At 39.2% G+C, this 20,716-nt stretch overlaps 2 protein-coding genes across 5 annotated transcripts in view; both read left to right on the top strand.

The window, feature by feature from the left end:
• The window catches only part of LOC136429882 (CD151 antigen-like), a 40,861-nt gene extending 23,357 nt beyond the window's left edge, over nucleotides 1–17,504 (top strand). For 2 of the 4 annotated variants that reach the window (XM_066419973.1, XM_066419974.1), the window contains exons 2-9: nucleotides 97–200; nucleotides 6,887–7,078; nucleotides 7,702–7,776; nucleotides 8,734–8,832; nucleotides 9,400–9,576; nucleotides 10,565–10,648; nucleotides 12,046–12,131; nucleotides 14,431–17,504. In XM_066419973.1, the coding sequence (XP_066276070.1) occupies nucleotides 141–200; nucleotides 6,887–7,078; nucleotides 7,702–7,776; nucleotides 8,734–8,832; nucleotides 9,400–9,576; nucleotides 10,565–10,648; nucleotides 12,046–12,108 (750 nt within the window). In that variant the 5' untranslated portion in view covers nucleotides 97–140 and the 3' untranslated portion in view covers nucleotides 12,109–12,131; nucleotides 14,431–17,504. Of the gene's footprint in view, nucleotides 1–96; nucleotides 201–6,886; nucleotides 7,079–7,701; nucleotides 7,777–8,733; nucleotides 8,833–9,399; nucleotides 9,577–10,564; nucleotides 10,649–12,045; nucleotides 12,132–13,275; nucleotides 13,305–14,430 lie in introns of all 4 variants that reach the window. The other 2 variants (XR_010754823.1, XM_066419975.1) reach the window with 2 other exon arrangements.
• Nucleotides 17,505–18,099: 595 nt separating this feature from the next.
• Nucleotides 18,100–20,452, top strand: LOC136429262 (crystal protein-like). Its single transcript, XM_066419124.1, has one exon. The coding sequence runs from the start codon at nucleotides 18,100–18,102 to the stop codon at nucleotides 19,789–19,791; it is 1,692 nt and encodes a 563-aa protein (XP_066275221.1). The 3' UTR covers nucleotides 19,792–20,452.
• Nucleotides 20,453–20,716: the final 264 nt, after the last annotated feature.

Below are 20,716 nucleotides of genomic sequence, written 5' to 3'. Positions count from 1 at the left end.
TTGTTTCCCTGTGTGGTATGTTAGTTTCCTTGCAGATTGTATTTTGAGCAACTTTTCTATTAGTCATGAAACATCTTTTATTTTTGTTTTGCACAGAACGTTACTACTGAGTGAGACAGGAACGCTGGGCAGGAGCTGACATGGGGTGTGGTCTCACGTGTGTCAAGTATCTACTCTTCATCTTCAACTTTATCTTCTGGGTAAGTGCACGTCTTAGAGATATTGCTTGAATGTCTGAACATGTTTGGAAGGTCTCTGAAGGTTATGATCCACATATAACATCTACTAACATAATTCCGCCACCCTGAAAAGATATGTCCAAACAGATCTCCAACCCTACATCTCCCAGTATAATGCACTCCTGTATATCTAGACTGTGAATACCAGCTGGGGGTGCTGCACTATTTTTCAAAGTGGTGGATTTATTTAGCCTTAATTGCATTGACCGTAATGTTAATGGAGGGTACTATAAATGCAGAAATGTTCGAGGGGATTTAATTTGTGGTAGGGAAAAAATGGAGTGTTCGCAGTGGTTTTAAGTTTGCTGTAAAGAGTTCACTGCGAATATAAAACCACCGTGGACATTTCTGCATTTACAGACTGTAACCTTTCCAGCAAGTTTGGATGGATGGATGGATGGATGGATGGATTGAATGTCTGTCTGTCTGTCTTTCTGTATGTATGTATGGATGGATGCATGAATGAATGAATGTTTATCCAATTTTCATAGTCATGGGGGTTCAGCTTCTGTCTCTGTTCCACCTAGTTTTACAACCTTCTGTCAGGGCTGCCTTTCAGTTTAACCTGTATAGCTGGGACCCAGGTCTTGACCCCAAGTCTGTGCTAGTCATTGTGCACATCTGGAGTAACTCACTGTACCTGGCACCACCACAACCTGGGAATGACTCAGGAACACCATTCCTCACAAGGAAGGAAAGCTCAAGCCCATCTGTAATGTCAACATGTGGTGGTAATGATATGTCACAGTCTTGTAAAATCTGACTTTTTGACGCCATGCACTACGTGATCGTTTTGAAAATTGAGTTCAAACCGAACCGAGCTTGCTGTAAACTATAAGATTACGATGGGCACAACAACATCGATATTTAAGTATTCACAATCCGTTTGTATTTACAATGTTTATAGTGGGAATGTTTTATTAAAACACTTCATGGAAGAATCGATGCTATTCATATATTTTTGTCTGTCAAGGTCTTAAAAACATTTCCGCGAAATCCGACAGCAAAATCCGATGTCACTACACCCTCAGGAAAAACGCGGTCACCATGGGCAGGGATTGTGCTCTGTGCGGTCCCAATTCATGGCGGTTGCGTTCGCGTCGGACGGGTGGTCGCCTTGGGCAGGCCGCTTAATGCTTGTGCCTATGTGGAAAATTTTTGGGACCGAGAAAAAGCGGTCGCCATGGCCAGGTGGTCGTGTGGAAGAGGTGGTCCTCTAGGCAGGTTTGACTGTAATCTAATACTGGATACTACTACTACTACTACTACAACCCATGTGGTATTACAATACAAGCCTATAATAGAAATTATAAGAATCAGCCCCCCTGTACATGTACCCATATTACCATCACGACAGCCCCTGTGGTACTGTAATTCTTGTTTCTTTCACTGTAACTTTATGTTCACTGTCTTCACGGGTCACCTCTGTACCGTGAACTTATCATCACAGTGAAAAAACCTGTTGTTGTTATTTGTGATTCCTTAACACAACAGTTCTGTAAATCACTTGCCGCCACTGTGAAGTTCAGTAAAATGTCCATTTTCCTTTCACCGTGAAATTTTGCTACCTTGAAATTGAATTACAGTACTACAATATGAGCCTATAAAAGAAATTATAAGAATAATACTTAGTCTAGTACTGTAAATGCAGAAAAGTCTGCGGTGGTTTTGTGTTCGGGGTTTTTCGCTGCGACCGTTTCACCGCGAACTTAAAGCCACTGCAAACATTTTTGTCAAATACTGTAGCTTGAGTACATAACTATAGCGCTGCCGCAAACTTAAGGTCTCATTTCTGTATTACTCCGAGTGGGTATGCTAAAAGAGTGCGTGGCCCAAAAAAATGAACGGCTGCATGAACGTGTGTGTATATCGGTGGGAAATTCCCTTTTGGCTAGGCCTACCTATCTCAAGCGTCAAACTGATGAAAGCTTGTTTGTATCTGAAGAAATTAGCAGGTAAAGTTCGGCAGCCGCGCGCGAGGTCGGACGTACACAGGCCGGGCATTGTGTGTGAATCGGTCCGGCGCTTACAGCTGGAAAGTGGCTTTGTGGGGGTGTAGCCAAGTGCAGTTTGTAATTGCTATAAAAAGAGATTGTATGTAGTGAAAATGTTGTCAATTTTTTTACATAATCTAGGTCTAGGGTAAATGTTCTCAAAATGGAATGAAAAACATTGGCACATTTTCTATATCTTCATTACGAATGCGCCCATGTAAAACACGTATTATAACATGTAATCCTATGGGGCGAAAAAACTCATGAATGAGACCTTAAAACTAACTGTGAACACTCCAGTAACTCAAGTCACCCCCCTGGAGCCCTGCCCCTGTATTTGGTACATCCCACACAGATGTTACTAATTCATTTGATCCAGACAAATGAGTTTCCCTGTGTGTGTGCAACAGGAGACCAGATAGCTGCTGCCAGATTGTCTCTCATGTGGACTACACACCATTCAAACATTGTATATATTGTATATGTTAACAATATGTATAGTTTTGCTGAAACCATAGTGAGAATGCAATGCTGTATGCACTGCTTGTAGAAGACGATTAAATCCTTGAAATGAATAATAATTTGAAATTGCCCATATTTTGCAGTGGTTGAAGTCATTCAAAGGATTCCTGTATACAGAGTTGGATCAAATAATTTAGTCACTTATTTCCTTATCCAGGTAAATGCCTTTTTAGAAAAATTAGTAATAGAACATTGATTCACAAGTTGGAAATCTGGTTAACTTAACCAACCAGCAAGGCAATCAACAAACCTCAGTGAGATCCAGTGATTGATGTCAAACCCTGCCTGATGTCATTGTCTGCATGTGTCATTTGTCAGTCAGTTTGAGGGTCTCAAATGCACAACCCTCATTGACAATCTAAAAAGGGATGCTGGGCTCAGTGACATATCTACAACAGAGCTTCGATTGCTAAAGGAAGACCAGACTGAGTGGTGCAGAAGAACCCATTGTCTCCCGAGATGACATCACTGATGTCCTCGTTCAAGGTTGAGACCCTTACATTTAGGCTGGACACATCAGGAAGGACATGTACATGACTGTATATAGCTTTTTCTTGAGGAGTACAGAGAGATGACTCACAGAGGAACTAACATGTAACCCCAATGAAGGAAACCTGAAGTTTTAACACAAACAGTTCACCCATCTGTCCCCTGGTACAAGTTGTTACAAAATGTACATGTTCTGTCATTTGGAGTCTGATATTATGACAGTGCCTTTAGGGGAAGAGAGATGAGTCACAGAGGAAGTAACATGTAACTCTGAAGAAGGAAACCTGAAGTTTTAACAGTTCATCCATCCGTCCCCTGGTACAAGTGGGCACCTGTGGAACCTCACACCCTGTCAGATGACTTGTGGTTTATGGGTTGGGAGGGTCAGATGTCTTCTGGAATTTACTTGTCAGATAAGACCACACCCTAAGGAAGTCCTTCTGTTTATCAGCCTTTCCAAGACATTGTTATCACTTCCAGTGACACCGATTGTCCAAAAATGTAGTATAAAAACAAATGCGTATCTCTATATACAGCTGGAGTCTTGCACTGTAGCATACATGTAATATTCCTACTTATAGTTGGGGATATCAAGTACAAAAGTTGTCTTTTTGATTCAGATATGGCACAGGTTACTGTAAATTCATTTAATTTTGCATTGGTTTTATTTCGCAGGAAGAGGTAAAGGGAGGTTCTTGCAGTGTTTTGACCTCCCTTTACCTCTTCCTGCGAAATAAAACCCATGCAAAAGTAAATGAATTTACAGTAACCTGTGCCATATCTGAATCAAAAGACCAACAGTTGAAACAATTCTCAGCACAGTAGTCATACAAGGGAGACATTTTCGCAGTATCATGAATTAGCGATAGAGAGAGACTGCTAAAATGAAACCAATGCGAAAGTTTCAAGATTTACAGTTCATGACTGAAGTGTGAAATTACTGCTCTGCTTTTCTGTTGTTTGATTGTATTAGTGACTAATATTTTTGGCGACGCCTCAGGGGCGAGCCAAATTTTTACTATATTGTTTGCAGATTGCAAGAATTCTAGGAATTGTACAGGAATGTGAAAGTCCATGGGACGATAACTCAAGAATGCCTGGACGTATTGTCTTCATATTTTGTAGGTTGGTAGGTCTGTGGGAGACCTTGTAATGATTGGGTTTTGGGCCCCCTAGCGACTCTCTATGGTACTGCAGAGGAACTTTCACTTTTCAAATCTCGTCTTCTGAACATGCTATAGTCATGATTTTTAAGTGGTGGATAGCTCTTTGTTAGGAAAATATGTCCTGTAGATTTGGACCCCCTAGCGGCTTTTTTTTGGAACTTCAGGAGCTGATTTGACTCAAACTTTGAAAGAGAATAACGCAAGAAGGGGATGACGGATCATCATAATTTTTGGTGTGTAGATAGCTTAAGTGATGATTTACATAATCACATGCCAATTAAGCAAATCAATATCTGATTTGCATAATTAATGAGGAAAGTTAATAAATCAGCTGCATTCCATTATAGGACTCTCAAACACATGACACATATAACTTTGAAAGAGAATAACGCAAGAAGGGGATGACGGATCATCATAATTTTTAATGTGGGTCTCTTCATTTTCCACTGCCTTCAAAAAAGAAGTCAAACCCAACCATAGTCAACCTTAGTTAACATAGAACTTTGACAGTAGTCTAGATAACTATTTTTGATTCCCATGTATTCCCATGTACTTTGTCTGCAATTAGCCTTCGGGCATGAACTTGCAATAAAGTTATTATTATAACTGAGAAAGAGATAAATATCGATAGATATCAATTATGCCAATTGATACTTAATTTGCATAATTAATGACAAAATACTACAAATCCATAGTGGTAAATGATGGGGATTTAATTTTTGCACCATTTGGAAGTTAAGTAAATGTGGCCACTATTAGACACAAACCTTGCATAGAGGGCCTCATTTACATAATTTATAAAGAAATGGTACGATATCTTTTTTTGTGAAAACAAGATTTTCATTGGACAACTTGTGTTATTTTGGTAGAGAAGGTGATCGACTGATATGACTAATTATGCGAGGTCCTTATTTGCATGTGGGCTAAAAACGAAAACGTTAACAGAGACCACCGTCGCCATGGCAACATCTTTTTATGTTGCCAATCTTGTTGGAATTTGAGGTAATGTACATGTAAGTAAGTTCCTGAAATAATAAGGAAAGGAAGACAGATTCTTGTACAAATAATAATAATGACTTTATTGTACAAAAATTGTACAAGGTACAAAGTATGGCATTCACTGGTACATAGATAACATTCTATTAGGCTAATTAGTCTATCTCATAAAATATGGTGTAGTAGTAGTAATTATTGGGATGACAATGGGATTTTACAATCATTGGAGGAGTTTCTAACGTCCAGACATTCTTTGATATACTTCCCAATGTATACCATGCATGGGTTGTCATATTTCATTATGTACATGTACTTAAATTTGCTATTCTAGTCCATTGAGATAAATCCTGGTAGATCCGACAATAGCATTGAGTTTTTAGTATAGTGAATTTCGTATATCAAAATATTTGGCACATACAATCAAAAAGTGATATTCGTCTCCAACTACCTCTGGACAAAATGGACAATCCCTCTGGTCGATATTCTTGTACATATTTTCTGTCATATCACTTTATCAGACGATGGAACAATTTTGCAGTTAGATAATCCAGAAAAAAGCCAGACATCCTGTCATAGGAAGTAAGGGAAGAGTCTGAAGAAGGAACAAATAATGATCTATTTGACTTGTCCTTTACCTCTTCACACTTTTCTGTGTTTGTTTGCAATGCATGGCTGGTAATCATTTGAAAATTTCAAGATGTGTCCTATTACCTCTTGATACACTGACAAATTTAATAAAAAAGGTGGCCTCCATAACAACATTAAAACAAGATGTTGGCAGCATCTGACACTCTGACATAAGATGGGACGTTGCTGCTGATGTCATACAAATTCTTATCTTTCAGACATCCTTGAATAAATAACACTTTCTAATATGGAAAAGATTAAGATTCAATAGAACGAGGCCAGAAAAATATTCCCAGTGGCATTTTTTACGTCATTAAAAATTGCGATGTCTGACAAAATATTTAAAGCTTGTGAAAGCCCTGTAGGAAACCTATTCAACAATCTGAATTATGTGGAACTGAGGGATTTTGCCTGGACTCACAACTTCTCACTTGGGAGAAATTGATGGAAACATGGAAAGACATGTCACACAAGGAAATACATTTCAAGACATTTTGACGTTGTGTTTGCATAACTGTTAAGGTATTTGGCCCAGAACTCAGAGGTCCCGGGTTCGAATCCCCTCACATGCCACCAATGTTGTGCCCTTGGGAAAGGCACTTCACATGACTTTCTTCACTCCACCCAGGTGTAAAAATGGGTACCTGGGCACTTCGGTTGAATGAATGAATGAATGAATGAACAAACGAACAAAGGAATAACACTTGATGAGGAGATAAAAGGCAGTGGAAGGACAGGGTTGGGCCCTGCTTTCCAATACTGTGCCCTAGACATAGCAGATAACAGCCCACTGCCCCTACGACCTCAAAAAGGCTATTCATGGTACTACCTTTACCTCTGCCTTTTACCTCAGGTGGCCGGAGGGGGTGTACTTGCCATCGGGATATGGATGCGGATCGACAGAGCGACCTTTGACCCTCTCCTGGGGATCGACTACTACCCCATCGTCTGCTGGACGTTGATCGGCGTCGGTGGCTTCGTATTCCTCGTCGGTTTCCTCGGCTGCTGTGGCGCGGTCCAAGAGTCCAAATGTATGCTGGGATTTGTAAGTGTTTTCTTTTTCTGTAACTACTTTTCTAACTGCCATGATAATGTCTACAGCCGGATTGTTACGGCAATCGGAGAGTAGGTAAAACGCATCAGATATGGCATAGGAGCTGTTGAAAGTGTTGATTGTTACCTTTGCCGAGAAGGTTATGTTTTGGTCTGTGTTTGTGTGTGCGTATGTGTGTGTACCTGTCCGCAATAACTCAAGAATGCCTGGATGGATTGTCTTGATATTTGGTAGGTGGGTAGGTCTTGGTGAGACCATAAAATGGTTAGATTTAGATGATGAGCGACCTCCTACGGTACTTCAGCGGAACTTCCAGTTTTTATATATCGTGTTCTGAACATGCTACAGTCATGAATTTTGAGTGGTATATCATAGCTCTCGAGTGGGAGAGTAAGCCGTGTAGGTTTGGGCTACTAGCGGCTATTTTTTAACTGCAGGAGACGATTTTGTTTCATTTTGGATCGCTTGTCAAGACTTGATATTCTTCTTAAAGATGACATTGGTGCCTAAGATATTGTCCAGAAGAGAAGTCTTGTTTTCCTTTGTCACTGATATAGATGGCACCGGACTCAGACAAGTGTGTAAACTTGAGATATTTTTTTTTCTTCCTCCAGTATTTCTTCCTCTTGATAGTGGTGTTTGTTGGAGAGGTGGGAGCTGGGATTCTGGCATATTATTATCACGATGAGGTAAGTTTTTTTTTTTTTATTCACATCATCTTCCTCCCTATTCTGTGCTGCCTGGTAATGACAGTACCCTTGCCGTTGAAGATTGCCCTCTAGCAGCCAAGTGCAGTACTGCAAGACTGGGGATTTAGTTTGGAACAATCAAGCCCTTGGTTTACCATAGCAAACAATTCTAAAAGGTTTTCAGTATTTCTATACATTCCATGCAAACAGTGCTTAAATACTTTTGCCCAAGATCTTCTGAAATCTGTTTTTAAGAACACTGAAGTTTTTTAGTTAGTCAAAATGTACATTTGTGAAATTGTCACTTACAAACAAAAAGGTTACAAATGCCCTCTGGCAACTTGGTGCAGTACTGCAGGACAGAGAAGTCAACTATTACAGACGTATTGGAAGAAAGCTCTTCTGCTTTAGTTATCTTAGGAAAACAATTCCTAGAAATGACTCAGAAATGTTCTCTGTTTTCAGAGTATTGAATACACTCATACAGTAGATCTTCTGTCTAAGATAAAGCTTAAAAAATCTTTAAAAAAATTCAATTTATGCTTTCTTTAAAACCTGACAGGAAATTTTCATGGGAGTCATGTATTTGCTGCTCTTTCTTTGCTGCTGCAGGTGTCTGTGCCTGTTTCTATATAGCCGGTGTAACTATACCCTTTGGTTTGCCAAAAACAATTACTCAAGCAACTGGATAAGATTTTGAAACAGTCAGACGTTTCAGACAGCATCCACTGTCTTTCGTCAGTGACTAAAGAAGGATCTGGTAGAACAAAAGATAGCGGATGCTATCTGAAACGTCTGTTTCAAAATCTTATCCAGTTGCTTGAGTAATTATTTTTGGCGTATCTTATTACCTGGATGTCTAACCTTCATCAACGTACCCTTTGGTTTGTTTCTTAGTCATTTTGTACATCATGCATATACAATGTACATGTAGTCTGAACATTTTCCTTCTGTCAGGTGAGAATGTGGATGGACAGTCACATGAACAGGACCATCAAGAACAACTATGGGTTTGTACCAGCTGTCACAGCAGCAGTCACAGCCATGCAGGAACAGGTACGTGTGCAACAGCTGTTCAGGTCTCATTCGCCAATTAGGCTGTTCCATTGGAATCAATGTAAGATATGCAACTTAATGACTGCAAATACAATAAACAAACAGTTTTACTGGAGATGTTCTGCTTTCTGTTGTAAGCACACGTGTTTGTCCTTAAAAAAAAAGTCACCCAAATCTAACTGATACAAAGATGATATAGTGCAGGTAAGTGACCATATTTCTTGATCAACACTGATCAGCAAATATCTTGGTTAGAGGTATCGACGAAAAGTAGTGGATGCTACTTGGAATGTCTGACCATTTCCACAACCATATCCAGTTACTAGTCAGGAGTAACTGCTATTTGGTGTATCTTGTTACCTGGATGTCTAACCTTCATCGACAGAGCATATTACACCTTGATATAATTTCATAAGAGTTGCCATGTAAGTTTTCATGTGATATTTTGAATCACTGAAGAAAGATGTTGGAAGGACTTCTGAAACGTCTTATATTTTTTTCATGTTGTAATCCAGTGGTAAAGATTGAATATAAAAAAGTCTGACTGGAGTTTGCTATGTTGTCCAGATGAAGTGTTGTGGAGACAGAAGCTATGTAGACTGGATGAGTACGAAGTACTACAAGGAGGGGAAGGCTCCAGCCAACACGTCCGTCCCACTGTCCTGCTGTAGGGACAAGACTGAGGCAGGCTGCAACAGGGGGCAACCTGGGCAACCTGCAGACATCAGTAAAATCTTCACACAGGTAAGCAGCCTTGTATTAGCATGAAAGTTCCTCTGAGTTGGTAAAATGCATTATAAAGAGATCATCTGTTCTCTAACTCAAAAATTGGACTTGCCAGAATATGTGACTTACTCGCTACGGGTCGGATGTTGTCGGATTAGTCGATATGGCCCCTGACATCCTCTGATCCATTACTGATGTCCCATGTGCAGAAAGTCACGTGTCCACTACCCTGGGCTCCAGACTGTTCATCGGGCCTTTTAGCTGGTTCCCTTTAGCCGGTTCCTTCTAGTCAGTTTCTTCGGCGGCACAGAGCTCCCAGCCCACCGATGCTGTAATTAGTGCACCGGGGGAGTTCTAGCCAAGAGTTGACCGGCCCTAGTAAAAGTCCACTCCCCGGACTACAACTCCCTGGCGCGTTGATCAAGATCAGGCGGGCTGACTGTCTTGGGGCGCAATGGAAATCGCTAGCGGCCCTGTCTAGTCTGGTGCCCAGGGTATGTGTCCACAGCAATTGACAGACAGCTGAAGAACAATAAGGGAGTCGGTAAAAATTTCTGGTGAGTCCAATTTTTGACTTGGAGAACAGTCATTATATTCATCTCATTAAGCAGCCTTGTAGTGTCACATCGGCTCCCTTGCAAATCAGCTACAATGTAAACTGAAGAAACCACCCTAAAGATTTATAAATAAATAAATAAAAGTAGTGTCACATGAGGCCAGGGAAAGCCATCAATTAGAATATTGAAAGTGCAGAAACCCTGTTTCTATTCAAATTACTTTTTTCAATGTTTAATCACAAGATAATCATTTCCTTGCTTTGTCATAGCTTAACCTGTAGTGAATGTCAATTATATGAGCAAAAGAGAGAAGTTAGAAAATAGTGACCAATAATGTATGATATAGCTATATTTACCATGTATATTGAAAGCATTGTAATGACTGTATACCGTAAAGGAAGAAAGTCTGTTTAAACAGTGAAATATCTGGATGTATTTCTGTTTTATAGGGCTGCATTCCCAGTATGGAATTGTGGGTACAAGAACAAGTCTGGATCCTGGGAGGAGTGGGGGTCGGTGTCGGATTACTACAGGTAGGGTGTGCTCAAGGTCACTGATCTCAGCTTGCCTTTGAACTTGACTTTCCTCTCATTTGTACCTTAATCTAATCATGATGACTTTGCATTTTTTTTTGTATGCAGAAGGCTCTTCTACATAGAGGAGTAACATTTGTCAGTGTTTTAAGTTTCTTTTCAGCACGATGATCATGAATTGTCAAAAACAATGATGAGTCAAGTCAAAAACAAACCCCTTTTTTTGGTATGCAGAAGGCTCTTCTCGATAGAGGAGTAACATTTGCCATTGGTTTCAGTTTCCTTTTCAGCATAATTAGTTCATAGACCAGTAATTGTACATCCCTAAGTAAAGACGTAATGCTAAGATTCAAGTCAAAACATTTATTTCACCTTGATGGCTTTTCAGCCATAAGGTCGCTTTTCATCAAAGCCTGTACAAAGTTCTTCAATGTCACTTGACTTTGTGTACATGTATATATTGTGTAGACTTTAGATCATCACTTCATCTTTACCATCTCTTTCATTTCTTTACTTCCAACATAGTAGTCGATTTCTGAACTTTCCATCTCCATTTTTCATCGGAATTACGACTTTTGTTTCACACAACGAACTGCTTCTGAACTTCTACTTTTCAGCCTACCACAGACATTTTACAATGTACAGCAGTTTTTGTGAAAACCACCTCACCGTATATTGCCACTGAGCTAGTAATATTGTGAGTGATCCACAAATTGCACACCTGAAAGATGATTGCAAGAAAGTCATTATCAGAATTCTGATAAATGAATTTCTTGCAGTCGTCTTAGAAATCATCTCTTTCTTAAGGCCACTATGATCAAGGAATGAGTTGCTGCAAAAAGTCAATCGAGAATTCGGTCTGTGACATGTTCAAATCTGAGAAAAGTAATCTCAAAGGTTTGTAAGGCCATGTTGATTTTATTATATGGATGCCACTGCTCGTGCATAAATTTTCGTCCATTTCCACTCAAAAAAAGTTTTCTACCATACTATAAATCAAGAACTGCAGAAAGATATTTCGGAAAATGGATACTAATGTCGTAGAATGCCAAAGTCAAAGAAGAAGATGTGAAAGATAAGAAATGAAGAATCCATCATTATTTAGTATACCTTTCTCTGTGTATTTAGTCATTTGTTCTAACTACCTACCTGAAATTAGATTTCATAATGAAGGCAACTCTTTTTTTTGTCTGCAAAACTTTATTCGCAAGCTTGCATCAGTTTTGGGGTTCCCATGCAGAGGATGTTATCCATATAATCAAATCAACATGTATGCATGGCATAAATGAAAAAGAAGATTTTTAAGAGAACACATAGGGGACCTCATCCCCAGCCTTGAGAAGGTGTGGCCTGTTGTCCAACCGGTGGCTGTTCTTCTCTGTGTGCTCCCTCCCCAGCTTCTGGGCCTCATCTTTATCTGCTGTTACTGTAAAGCTATAGATGACTACTATGCCTACTGAGGCCCACCCTCCCCTAGCTGGAGGTAGGTACATGTACCACACACCTTTGGGTTGAAACCTATGTTTTCTGCTCTTAAAGTACCATTTTCTGAGAACTGGTTTCCTTTTTTCATTTTCGCACACACAGTCAGCACCATCTTTCTTGGTATGCCAGACTATTGTCATACTTTAAAGGAGCATTGCACTCCAGCAGCGGGTATCATAATTCAACAGAGACTAAATTGTTATGGTTGAATCCAATTTGTTTTGTCAAAATTACCGTAAGGCGAAGCCTGAACACAGGGCGAAAATTATAGCGATCGAGTTCTTGAACTCCCTGGAGGACTCTTCCAACAATACCAGAGTTCAATGTTTCTTACAAAAGTACCAAACTCTCTGTATTCCAAGACGCAATAGTCTTCAAACTTTTGGTGTACCTTCCTGAATGTGTGATAGTCACTCGACAGCTTTCGTTAAGCCTATCGTGTCTACCGTTAATGAGAAATTGTGCCCAAAGTTGGCCATGCAAATACATAGAAGTGGGTCCGTATGGGGGTACATGAATTTAGAAAAGGATTAATGTCAGAAAGACAGCTGAGATGATTTAGCCAAAAGTAGGGTGCATTTGTATCCCGAAAAATATAATCTATCAGAAAATAATACCAGATTCTGGAGTGGAGTCCTCCTTTAAGACACATATCGACCACTGTATCCTCTAGTGCGATTCATCTACTGTTTCCTTTTTATTCCTACTTAAATTCCACATATCGGTCGTTCTCATTCAAATGTACACATTTTGTAATCTCCGTTACCGTTAGAAGTAAGACGTTCCTGACATTAAGATATGCCACATATGAGATACGCAACTGCCGTTTTCAAAAGCTAGAAAAGTTTTAAGTCGTCATAAAGACTACAGTTTGACATCTTATATGTGGCATATCCTAATGCCAGGAACGTCTTATTTCAATCGGTAACGGAGATTACAAAATGTGTACATTTAAATGAGAACGAGCGATATACCATCCATCCATCTACCCATTATTTCTCTGTGTATAGATTTGATGAAGTTGTCAGTAAAAATCTCATAATCATGGGGTCCTCAGTATTTTGAAAAAAATGAAGTTGTAGAGGGGTATTGTGACTATAATGTTGTATTGCTTACATTCCGATTTAATTGTGTTCACAAAGAAACTAGAGCTGCTTGATGTCACAGGTTGGTAAGTTTTGCCCATACATGTAGCTATTTTTGTTTATGTTTTAGTGTCTGACATTTAGACAGTTAAAAGGAAAGCTACACCAAAAATTTGAAAAGCCTACTATACTTTGCTAAATATACCACAAAGTCAAGTTCTTACTTAGTCCATCCTCTGGAAAGCCAGTTTGAAAAACACTCTCCCTTCTGGTTGTGAGATTTAGAACGCTGACATCACATGATTCAATCTTCAGGTGAGAATGGGTAAGCACCTCAAAAGTTGCAAACGGTGGAATATCCCAGAACTACGACAGACTTATGTGAAACAAGTAAAAACTTCTCTTTGGGGTATATTTGTATTTAGCATACATTAGTAGTATCGTAGGCTTTGCAATTTTTTGTGTAGCTGAGAAATTCCTTTTAAGTTTGGTCCAAGCTTGTACAAAAAGGACCACAACAACTCAAACAAGGAGGGCAGCCCACAAAGCTTCAGGCGTTACAGTTTTGGTTGTACACTTCATCACTTGTTATAGGTATGATCATGACAATTTATTTCAGTGTGGGACCATCCCAGTAAACACTGGGCATATGAGGTTTAGATGCCAACAGATCTAGTGATCTATTTTTTTTGGAGCAGCAGATTTGCTGATCAGAATAAAATCAGAGCATGCCCTTGTTAACATTATGAATATGAATAGTTCTTCTTCAATCTACCTATTTTTTCTTATAAGGCCATGTCGATTTGATTATATGGATGACATCCACCCGCATCAATTTTCGTCAGTCCCAAAATTGAAATTAGAAAGACATGCTGCACGAATACTAATGTCGTAGAATACCAAGGTCAATTCCAAAGTCAAAGAAGTTTTGAAAGAACAAAAATGAAGAATCCATATATTTCGGTATACTATACAATTTTGTTCCTCCTTCCTGACCACATAGATTTCATGATGAAGGCAACTTTTTTTTTCTTGACTAACTTTTTTTTATTTGCTGGCTCACATCAATTTTGGGTCCCCGGGGGATGCCATCCATATAATCAAATCAACATGTCCTAACATATTAGACCATTGAAGTCTTGTTTTTGTAGGCTGTAGTGCTTCATCTGCTGAATATGTTCACAATCATCACCTTATTTGGTTATCTTCCAGCTGTTTGGAATGGTCTTTGCCTGCTGCCTGATGAAGGCTGTGGAAGATGAGTATGAATGATGGGCAGCAAGGAATTCTGGGAAGGGTACAAGGCATCCTGGGAAATATGTGGGGAATCCCTGGAAGAATCACCAGAGAACTCCGGTCCCAGATGCCAGATATATATTTATATAGCTTTTAATTGTTAAAGAACTACAGCAGTACAAATATCTATGAAATCATTGCTGTGGAATTCCACAAAATTTATAATTTCGAATCAAAAATGGTAATACAAATGTAACCTTTATTCCAATCTGCCATATTCTTTTTTGTGTTGAATTTTTCATTGTTAATGTGAAAAGCCATTTGTTAAATCCTTTAGTAGCTGTAAGATGCAACCTTAGATTTTGTTATTCACTATACATGAAATTTTTTATTGTATTGAGCAATATACATGATATAGGTAATCGCCAATTTTTTATCTTGCCATCATCTGTGCACTTGCTTCCTTCTTTGTTGCAAAATAATGGTATGTAAGCTACATGTAGGTTGGTGCAAATGGTTTGTTTTGTTTAGGTGATGCGTCCTTTGAATTGGGTAGGATTTGCAATAATGCCAATAGTGCATTGGCTTTTTTATTAAGTGGTAGCATATTGGGTCGAAATTTTGTGGAACCTATGGCTGTCATCTTTTTTTTACATGCACACTCCTGCATAATCCATAATTGTTTTTGAATGTGAATTTACATGCACTGTCATTTTGTGGAATACAAAATATGACATATCATCTCCATACCTCTGTAAACGCTGTGTATCCTCTTCTTCAGAACAAACAAAAGAAAATGACTAAGAAAGTTAACATTTCAATTTACCCTGGACACTACGAAATATTGGTAAACATGAAAAACATGCTCCAGGTTGTGACAACTACATGTACAGAACATGAACATAAAATGTTTTTATTCTGTCCCAAATGTCTTCATGTTCAGATATGTTGATTTGACTGTTGTAAACAAATGTAGAGGTAGAATTATAAAGTAACAAATCTATGAATATGTAAAATGAATTAACAAACATAGACTATTTGTTGGCCTTGTAAATGCTGTTTGGTGAAATTTGTTGTGAACTCAGTGCCCTGTTTTCAAATCAGTGCAACCAAATAACTGTCCCACTGATAAAACACAACATTTGAGAAAACAACAATACTACAGTTACTGTACCTAAATCGAGTGTGAAAGTAGAAAGTATATACAGATGAATATATGGTCAATTTTTGAAAGAAAAAGAAATTTCTGACTTTGTGGAATCCAGAGCCAAATACAGAAAAATTTCAGAAAGTTTGAAATCTGTATGTGTTTTGATGTTTGGTGTATTGTAGTATGATCTTGTTGTGTTAGTTTGTACTGAGAATATGTCGACGTGTAGCAGGGTACACTGGATATGTTACCTACACTTTCAAAAACATAATAGAACATAACATTGGGGTTTGTGTTACTAGACAACATAGTCTTGATGTGTTTTGATGCATCCATTTTACTGGACGCATGAAAACATTTTCCTGTGCATGTTATATAATTATTATGTTTTGTTAAACTCTGGAATACATACATGTAATATGCATTTCAAAATCTGAGTCAGATGATTTGAAAGGACCAACAAAATGGTGGCACAGTATCAAAGATATCATCTACAGACAGCTTTTTTTTTTCATCGAAATGTTCAAATTACCGTAGTTAGTTCTGAACAGCTCCAAAGTTTGTTGGCAGTGTCAAATTGATTCTTTGAGTAACTTGGGAATTGAAGGTAATGTAAAGTTTGCTTGTCCTACAGTAATATGTTCATGTCTCTTCAAAAGCAAACCTCATATGCTCTGAGATACCTGTATTATATACTATAGTTGACTGTTATTAATTGTTGCCACAATGTCCAGCCATCACCAAAACGTGTTTGACTCCAGTTTGAAGTAATGCTCTAAGTGAAAAGTAAGGCCATGTTGATTTGATTATAAAGGTAACATCCACGTGCGCATCAATTTTCGTCTGTTAAAAAAGGAAATTGTCCATACTGTAAAGCGGCTGCAAAATGAGAAAAGACATGCAAGAGAGGAATAATCATTTGGAAAACAGATACGTCATAAAATGCCAAAGTAGATTCCAAAGTCAAAGATGAATTTAAAAGAACAAAAATGAAGATTCCATACTTCTTCATATCATACTGTGTGTGTATAGTTTTCTTAAATATTCTTGACCACAGATTTTGAAATGAAGGCCACTTTTTTTTGCCAGACTCTTTTTTTTCACACGCTTGCATCAGTTTTGGCATCCCCAGAGGATGTCATCCATATAATCAAATCAACATGGCCTATTAAAGAAAAAAAAATGTAAAATGATATCCCCCCCAAAGTTAACATGACTGTGATCATGATCTCAAATGTGTGCCTCAAACAAGAAACCTCAGGCATCAAGAGTTGCATCAATCTCACATTCCTTATTTTTCTGCCTTCCTAGAGATTTCAACAGCCAGGCCCGCTGCAATTTTAGCCGTATGGTATAACTACAGAATCATTTTACTACAAGAGTTGTCTCAGAATCAGGATACAGTTATTAGGACCAATTCTACTGTTATGAAATCTCAGATCTTATGGAGTACAATGAGGCCCAAAACCTGTATAGATATCCCTGTGTACAAACATGTGCATTGTAATTTGTGGAAGGTTTCATCGAACAGTCACATGTGAAAATACATGTTTAGTTAGTATCATATCCAACTAATTCTAGGGTAGTTCCATTTAAAAGGTTTAGATGATAGTCTGGAATATTGTGTTTCTTTTAGAATCTCTCTAAATGTGTACAACATTGAACTTGACTTTTCTGCTGTTTCAATCAGGAAAAAAATCCTCTTGACTTTCTCCATTTTGTAAATGGAATAGCCCTTTTTGTGGAATACACTGTGCAATTGACAAAGTGTAACAATCCCTTGGTGTGGTAACAAGATTTAAACTACAATTTCCTATATATTCTACTGATGGCCGTGGAAGCACAGTGTATTTTTATACAGAGCTAGTAACAAAAATGTGAATAAATGTGTTTAAATGTTTGTGTGATCGTTCTTATTGCCAAATAGTATATACCTCTTGGCTGTGGGTCAAAATTGTTAAGATTAAGGTGGGAAAATTAAAGATTTATTTGCATAAATTATGGAATTTTCTTTGTGGATATCTCTTTGATATTGTTGAAAAAAGTTTGATTGTAAATTTGGTGCAAAACCCGAAGTTCTGACAGTTTGAAACTAAACGTACAAAGAATAGAGACAAAGTTACTAGCAAAGCCGCAACTAAGAAATCCGTCATAAGTTAGGGCAACCCCCGTTACATATAAGTTATATTTCGATTTACATATATGAATGTATTTTCAGCTACTTTGTACGATTTAGAGTATGGTCGCGAACTTTTTTTTAAACGGGCGAATATTGATCGCGCGCGCACGGCCGATGTCATTCGTACAATCAGGTGGGGCCGAAGGTTACCTGATTTAGTGCAAAGCATGATCTGTGTATTTCTTTAGTGTCACCCTAAAGTGATGTCAATGGGACAACAAAGATAAGAGTGCTAAACAAAGAAGATTGGTCCAAAGGGTGCCCAGGTGAAGATAACAACATGCTGACAAGTAGTCGCCTTACTTCAGCATCCAATATGGCGACAGCAATTGCAACGTTCTGTCAGGTCTTGGTCTTCGTTTTCGTCGGGCACGTCGCACTGTCAACTAAACCGAACGGCCAGATCGTTCGAACGCAGTATGGAGACGTGCGGGGCATGTACGTGGAGGAAGGCGTCATCTTCCTCGGTCTCCCTTTCGGGGTCCCTCCGGTAGGCGAGCTGCGATGGAAGCCTGCCCGGACATACAACATGTCCTGGGCGCCCGAAGTCCGCGACGGCACCGTCCCAGGCCCAGCTTGCCGACAAGGAGGGTGTGGACCGAACCAAACCGACTATCAGCACTCTTGTAACCGCGACAAGGCTAGAACGCAGAGCGAAGACTGTCTGTATCTGAACGTTTTTGTGCCCAGATCCGTTCTGAACTCTACCGCCAGGCTACCTGTTATGTGTTGGTTTCATGGAGGACAGTATGTAACAGGCACTGGCGCTGCTTTAGTCTATGATGGCCGAATTTTGGCCAACAAAACCGACACTGTCGTCGTAACGACCAACTACAGACTCGGGGCTTTCGGTTACCTTGTGACCGGTGAGAGAGAAGACGACGCAAGGGGAAACTATGGGACGTTAGATCAGATCGAGGCACTAAAGTGGATCCAACAGAACATCGCTGACTTTGGCGGAGACAAGGACAAAGTGACCATTTTCGGACAGAGCGCCGGGTCCGATTCGGTTGCAGTTCTCTTGACATCCGATAGGGCGGCAGACCTGTTCCACCAGGCCATCATGCTGAGCGTGCCGTTCTCCATCAACCACAAGACTCAGTTTGAGGCAATTCGTCTCGGGAATGAAGTAACCAAGCTCGCGAACTGTTCGGTCGGGGACATGAAGTGCCTTCGCTCTAAGCCAGCCGATATAATCCTACACGCGTCAGACCACGTGGGTAAATACATATCTAACCCCTTTCGTCTAATAGAAATATTTCTTCAGTGGGGTCCTACCGTAGACGGTAATGTTTTGCCTAGACAAACGGTAAGTAGTTTTGCAAAGGGGCAGTTTCAGAGAAAACCGTTCATTATAGGCACTGTACGGGAAGAAGCTGTTCTGTATGTTTATGATGCATTTGGTAAGCCCGTGTCTAAACTTGAGTTAGATGCGGCTGTATTGGCCTTTCTCCATGAAAAAGGACCGGCAGCCCTTCGTGAGTATAACCCGCCACAAACATCGTCAGACTATCGTCCGTTTTTGTCTCCCTTCGTGACAGACTGGGTTTTTGAATGTCCAACCCGAAATGTTATCCGAAACGCAGTGACAAGTGGTCAAAACGACGTCTGGCTTTACGTCTTTGATCGCGTCTTTTCCTTTAAGACGTTCTGGAACCGCTATAGCTACTGCAATGGCCACGTCTGTCACGGTGAAGACCTCCCGTTTGTGTTTCAAACACCTCTACTCATCAACTTAACCTTCACCCCTGACGAACAAGTCCTGGCTGACGCCATGGCGTACCACTACGGTAACTTCGCACACACAGGGGACCCAAACAAACCTAGTCCGCATTTCTACACCACGGGCAGTGTCCTAAAATCTCATCTGAACTGGCCCAAGTACAACGAAGAGAACCAGTTCCCCAACATGAACTTCACCACTCCCGAAAGCGTTATAGTCCATGACTATAACAAAGAAAAGTGCGACTTCTGGGATAAGGAAAATGTCTACTCAGGATCGAGTTAGAAGCACCAAATTAAAATCTGCAAAAAAAAGGGTCAAGTTTTCATGTATCAATGTTGACATAATCAGTAATCCCCAATACATGTATATGATTAATGAAAATGTGTTTTAGATACGAAAATAATGTATGGAAGTAGTAGTTTAGTTGAATGGTTGTAAAGAGCAATTTTGCTCTCACAACAACAACAGATACAACTATGTACTAGTCATGATTCGTCCTCAGTCTGCAAGGTCGCTTACAGTTGCATTTTGTTTTAAGTCCAGTCAATTTTAAACGACATAGATTTACCATGATAAACCCTAAAGATAAATCAATAAAAAATGAATAAATGAATAATAAATAGTAACAATAATAACTTAATTGCACAACAATTGTACAAGGTACAAAGTATAAAGTATAAATAAACGTTGTAACTTGAAGATGAAATGGCATGGTAGTCATTATTATCAAAAATTCAAACATGCAAGAAATATTAAGTAAAGGATTTTTTTAAGATCACTTTTACCGGTAAGATAGTGATATCCGTGGTTAGGGTACGTTGCCAGCATGAAGATGAAATGATGTCCACAACTTACGTATCAAAACGTGCTGGAATACAGAGTAGTTCTTTCAGTGATATTAAAAGTTAATTGTATGATGTAAAATAAACACAGTTGAGAATCATTGACGTGTTGTTGTGTCCTTGTTTCTAATGTTGGCATGGCCTTATGCGAATATATAGGTATGGTGTTTCACCTAAAATCGGGAAGTTCAAGAAAGAATATTGATACAAACTTGGGTCTCAAAGATGTTTTTCTATTACAACAGGGCGGAGCTAAAAGAATCCAAGCAATCTCACTTGATGTTTATTTATAAATCTTGTGTAGAAACAATGATTAACTGATTCGACCACTGTGTCCACATGATTAAACTTTTTACCTTTCGATG

This window comes from Branchiostoma lanceolatum, chromosome 3 (assembly GCF_035083965.1).
Source record: "Branchiostoma lanceolatum isolate klBraLanc5 chromosome 3, klBraLanc5.hap2, whole genome shotgun sequence".
Lineage (NCBI taxonomy): Eukaryota > Metazoa > Chordata > Leptocardii > Amphioxiformes > Branchiostomatidae > Branchiostoma > Branchiostoma lanceolatum.
Note: the sequence above shows the minus strand (reverse complement) of the source record. Positions and strands in the feature narration are given on the sequence as shown.

Excerpts from the sequence above, each read along its gene's own strand:
- LOC136429262 (XM_066419124.1), top strand. The coding sequence starts at position 18,100 with ATGGCGACAGCAATTGCAACGTTCTGTCAGGTCTTGGTCTTCGTTTTC.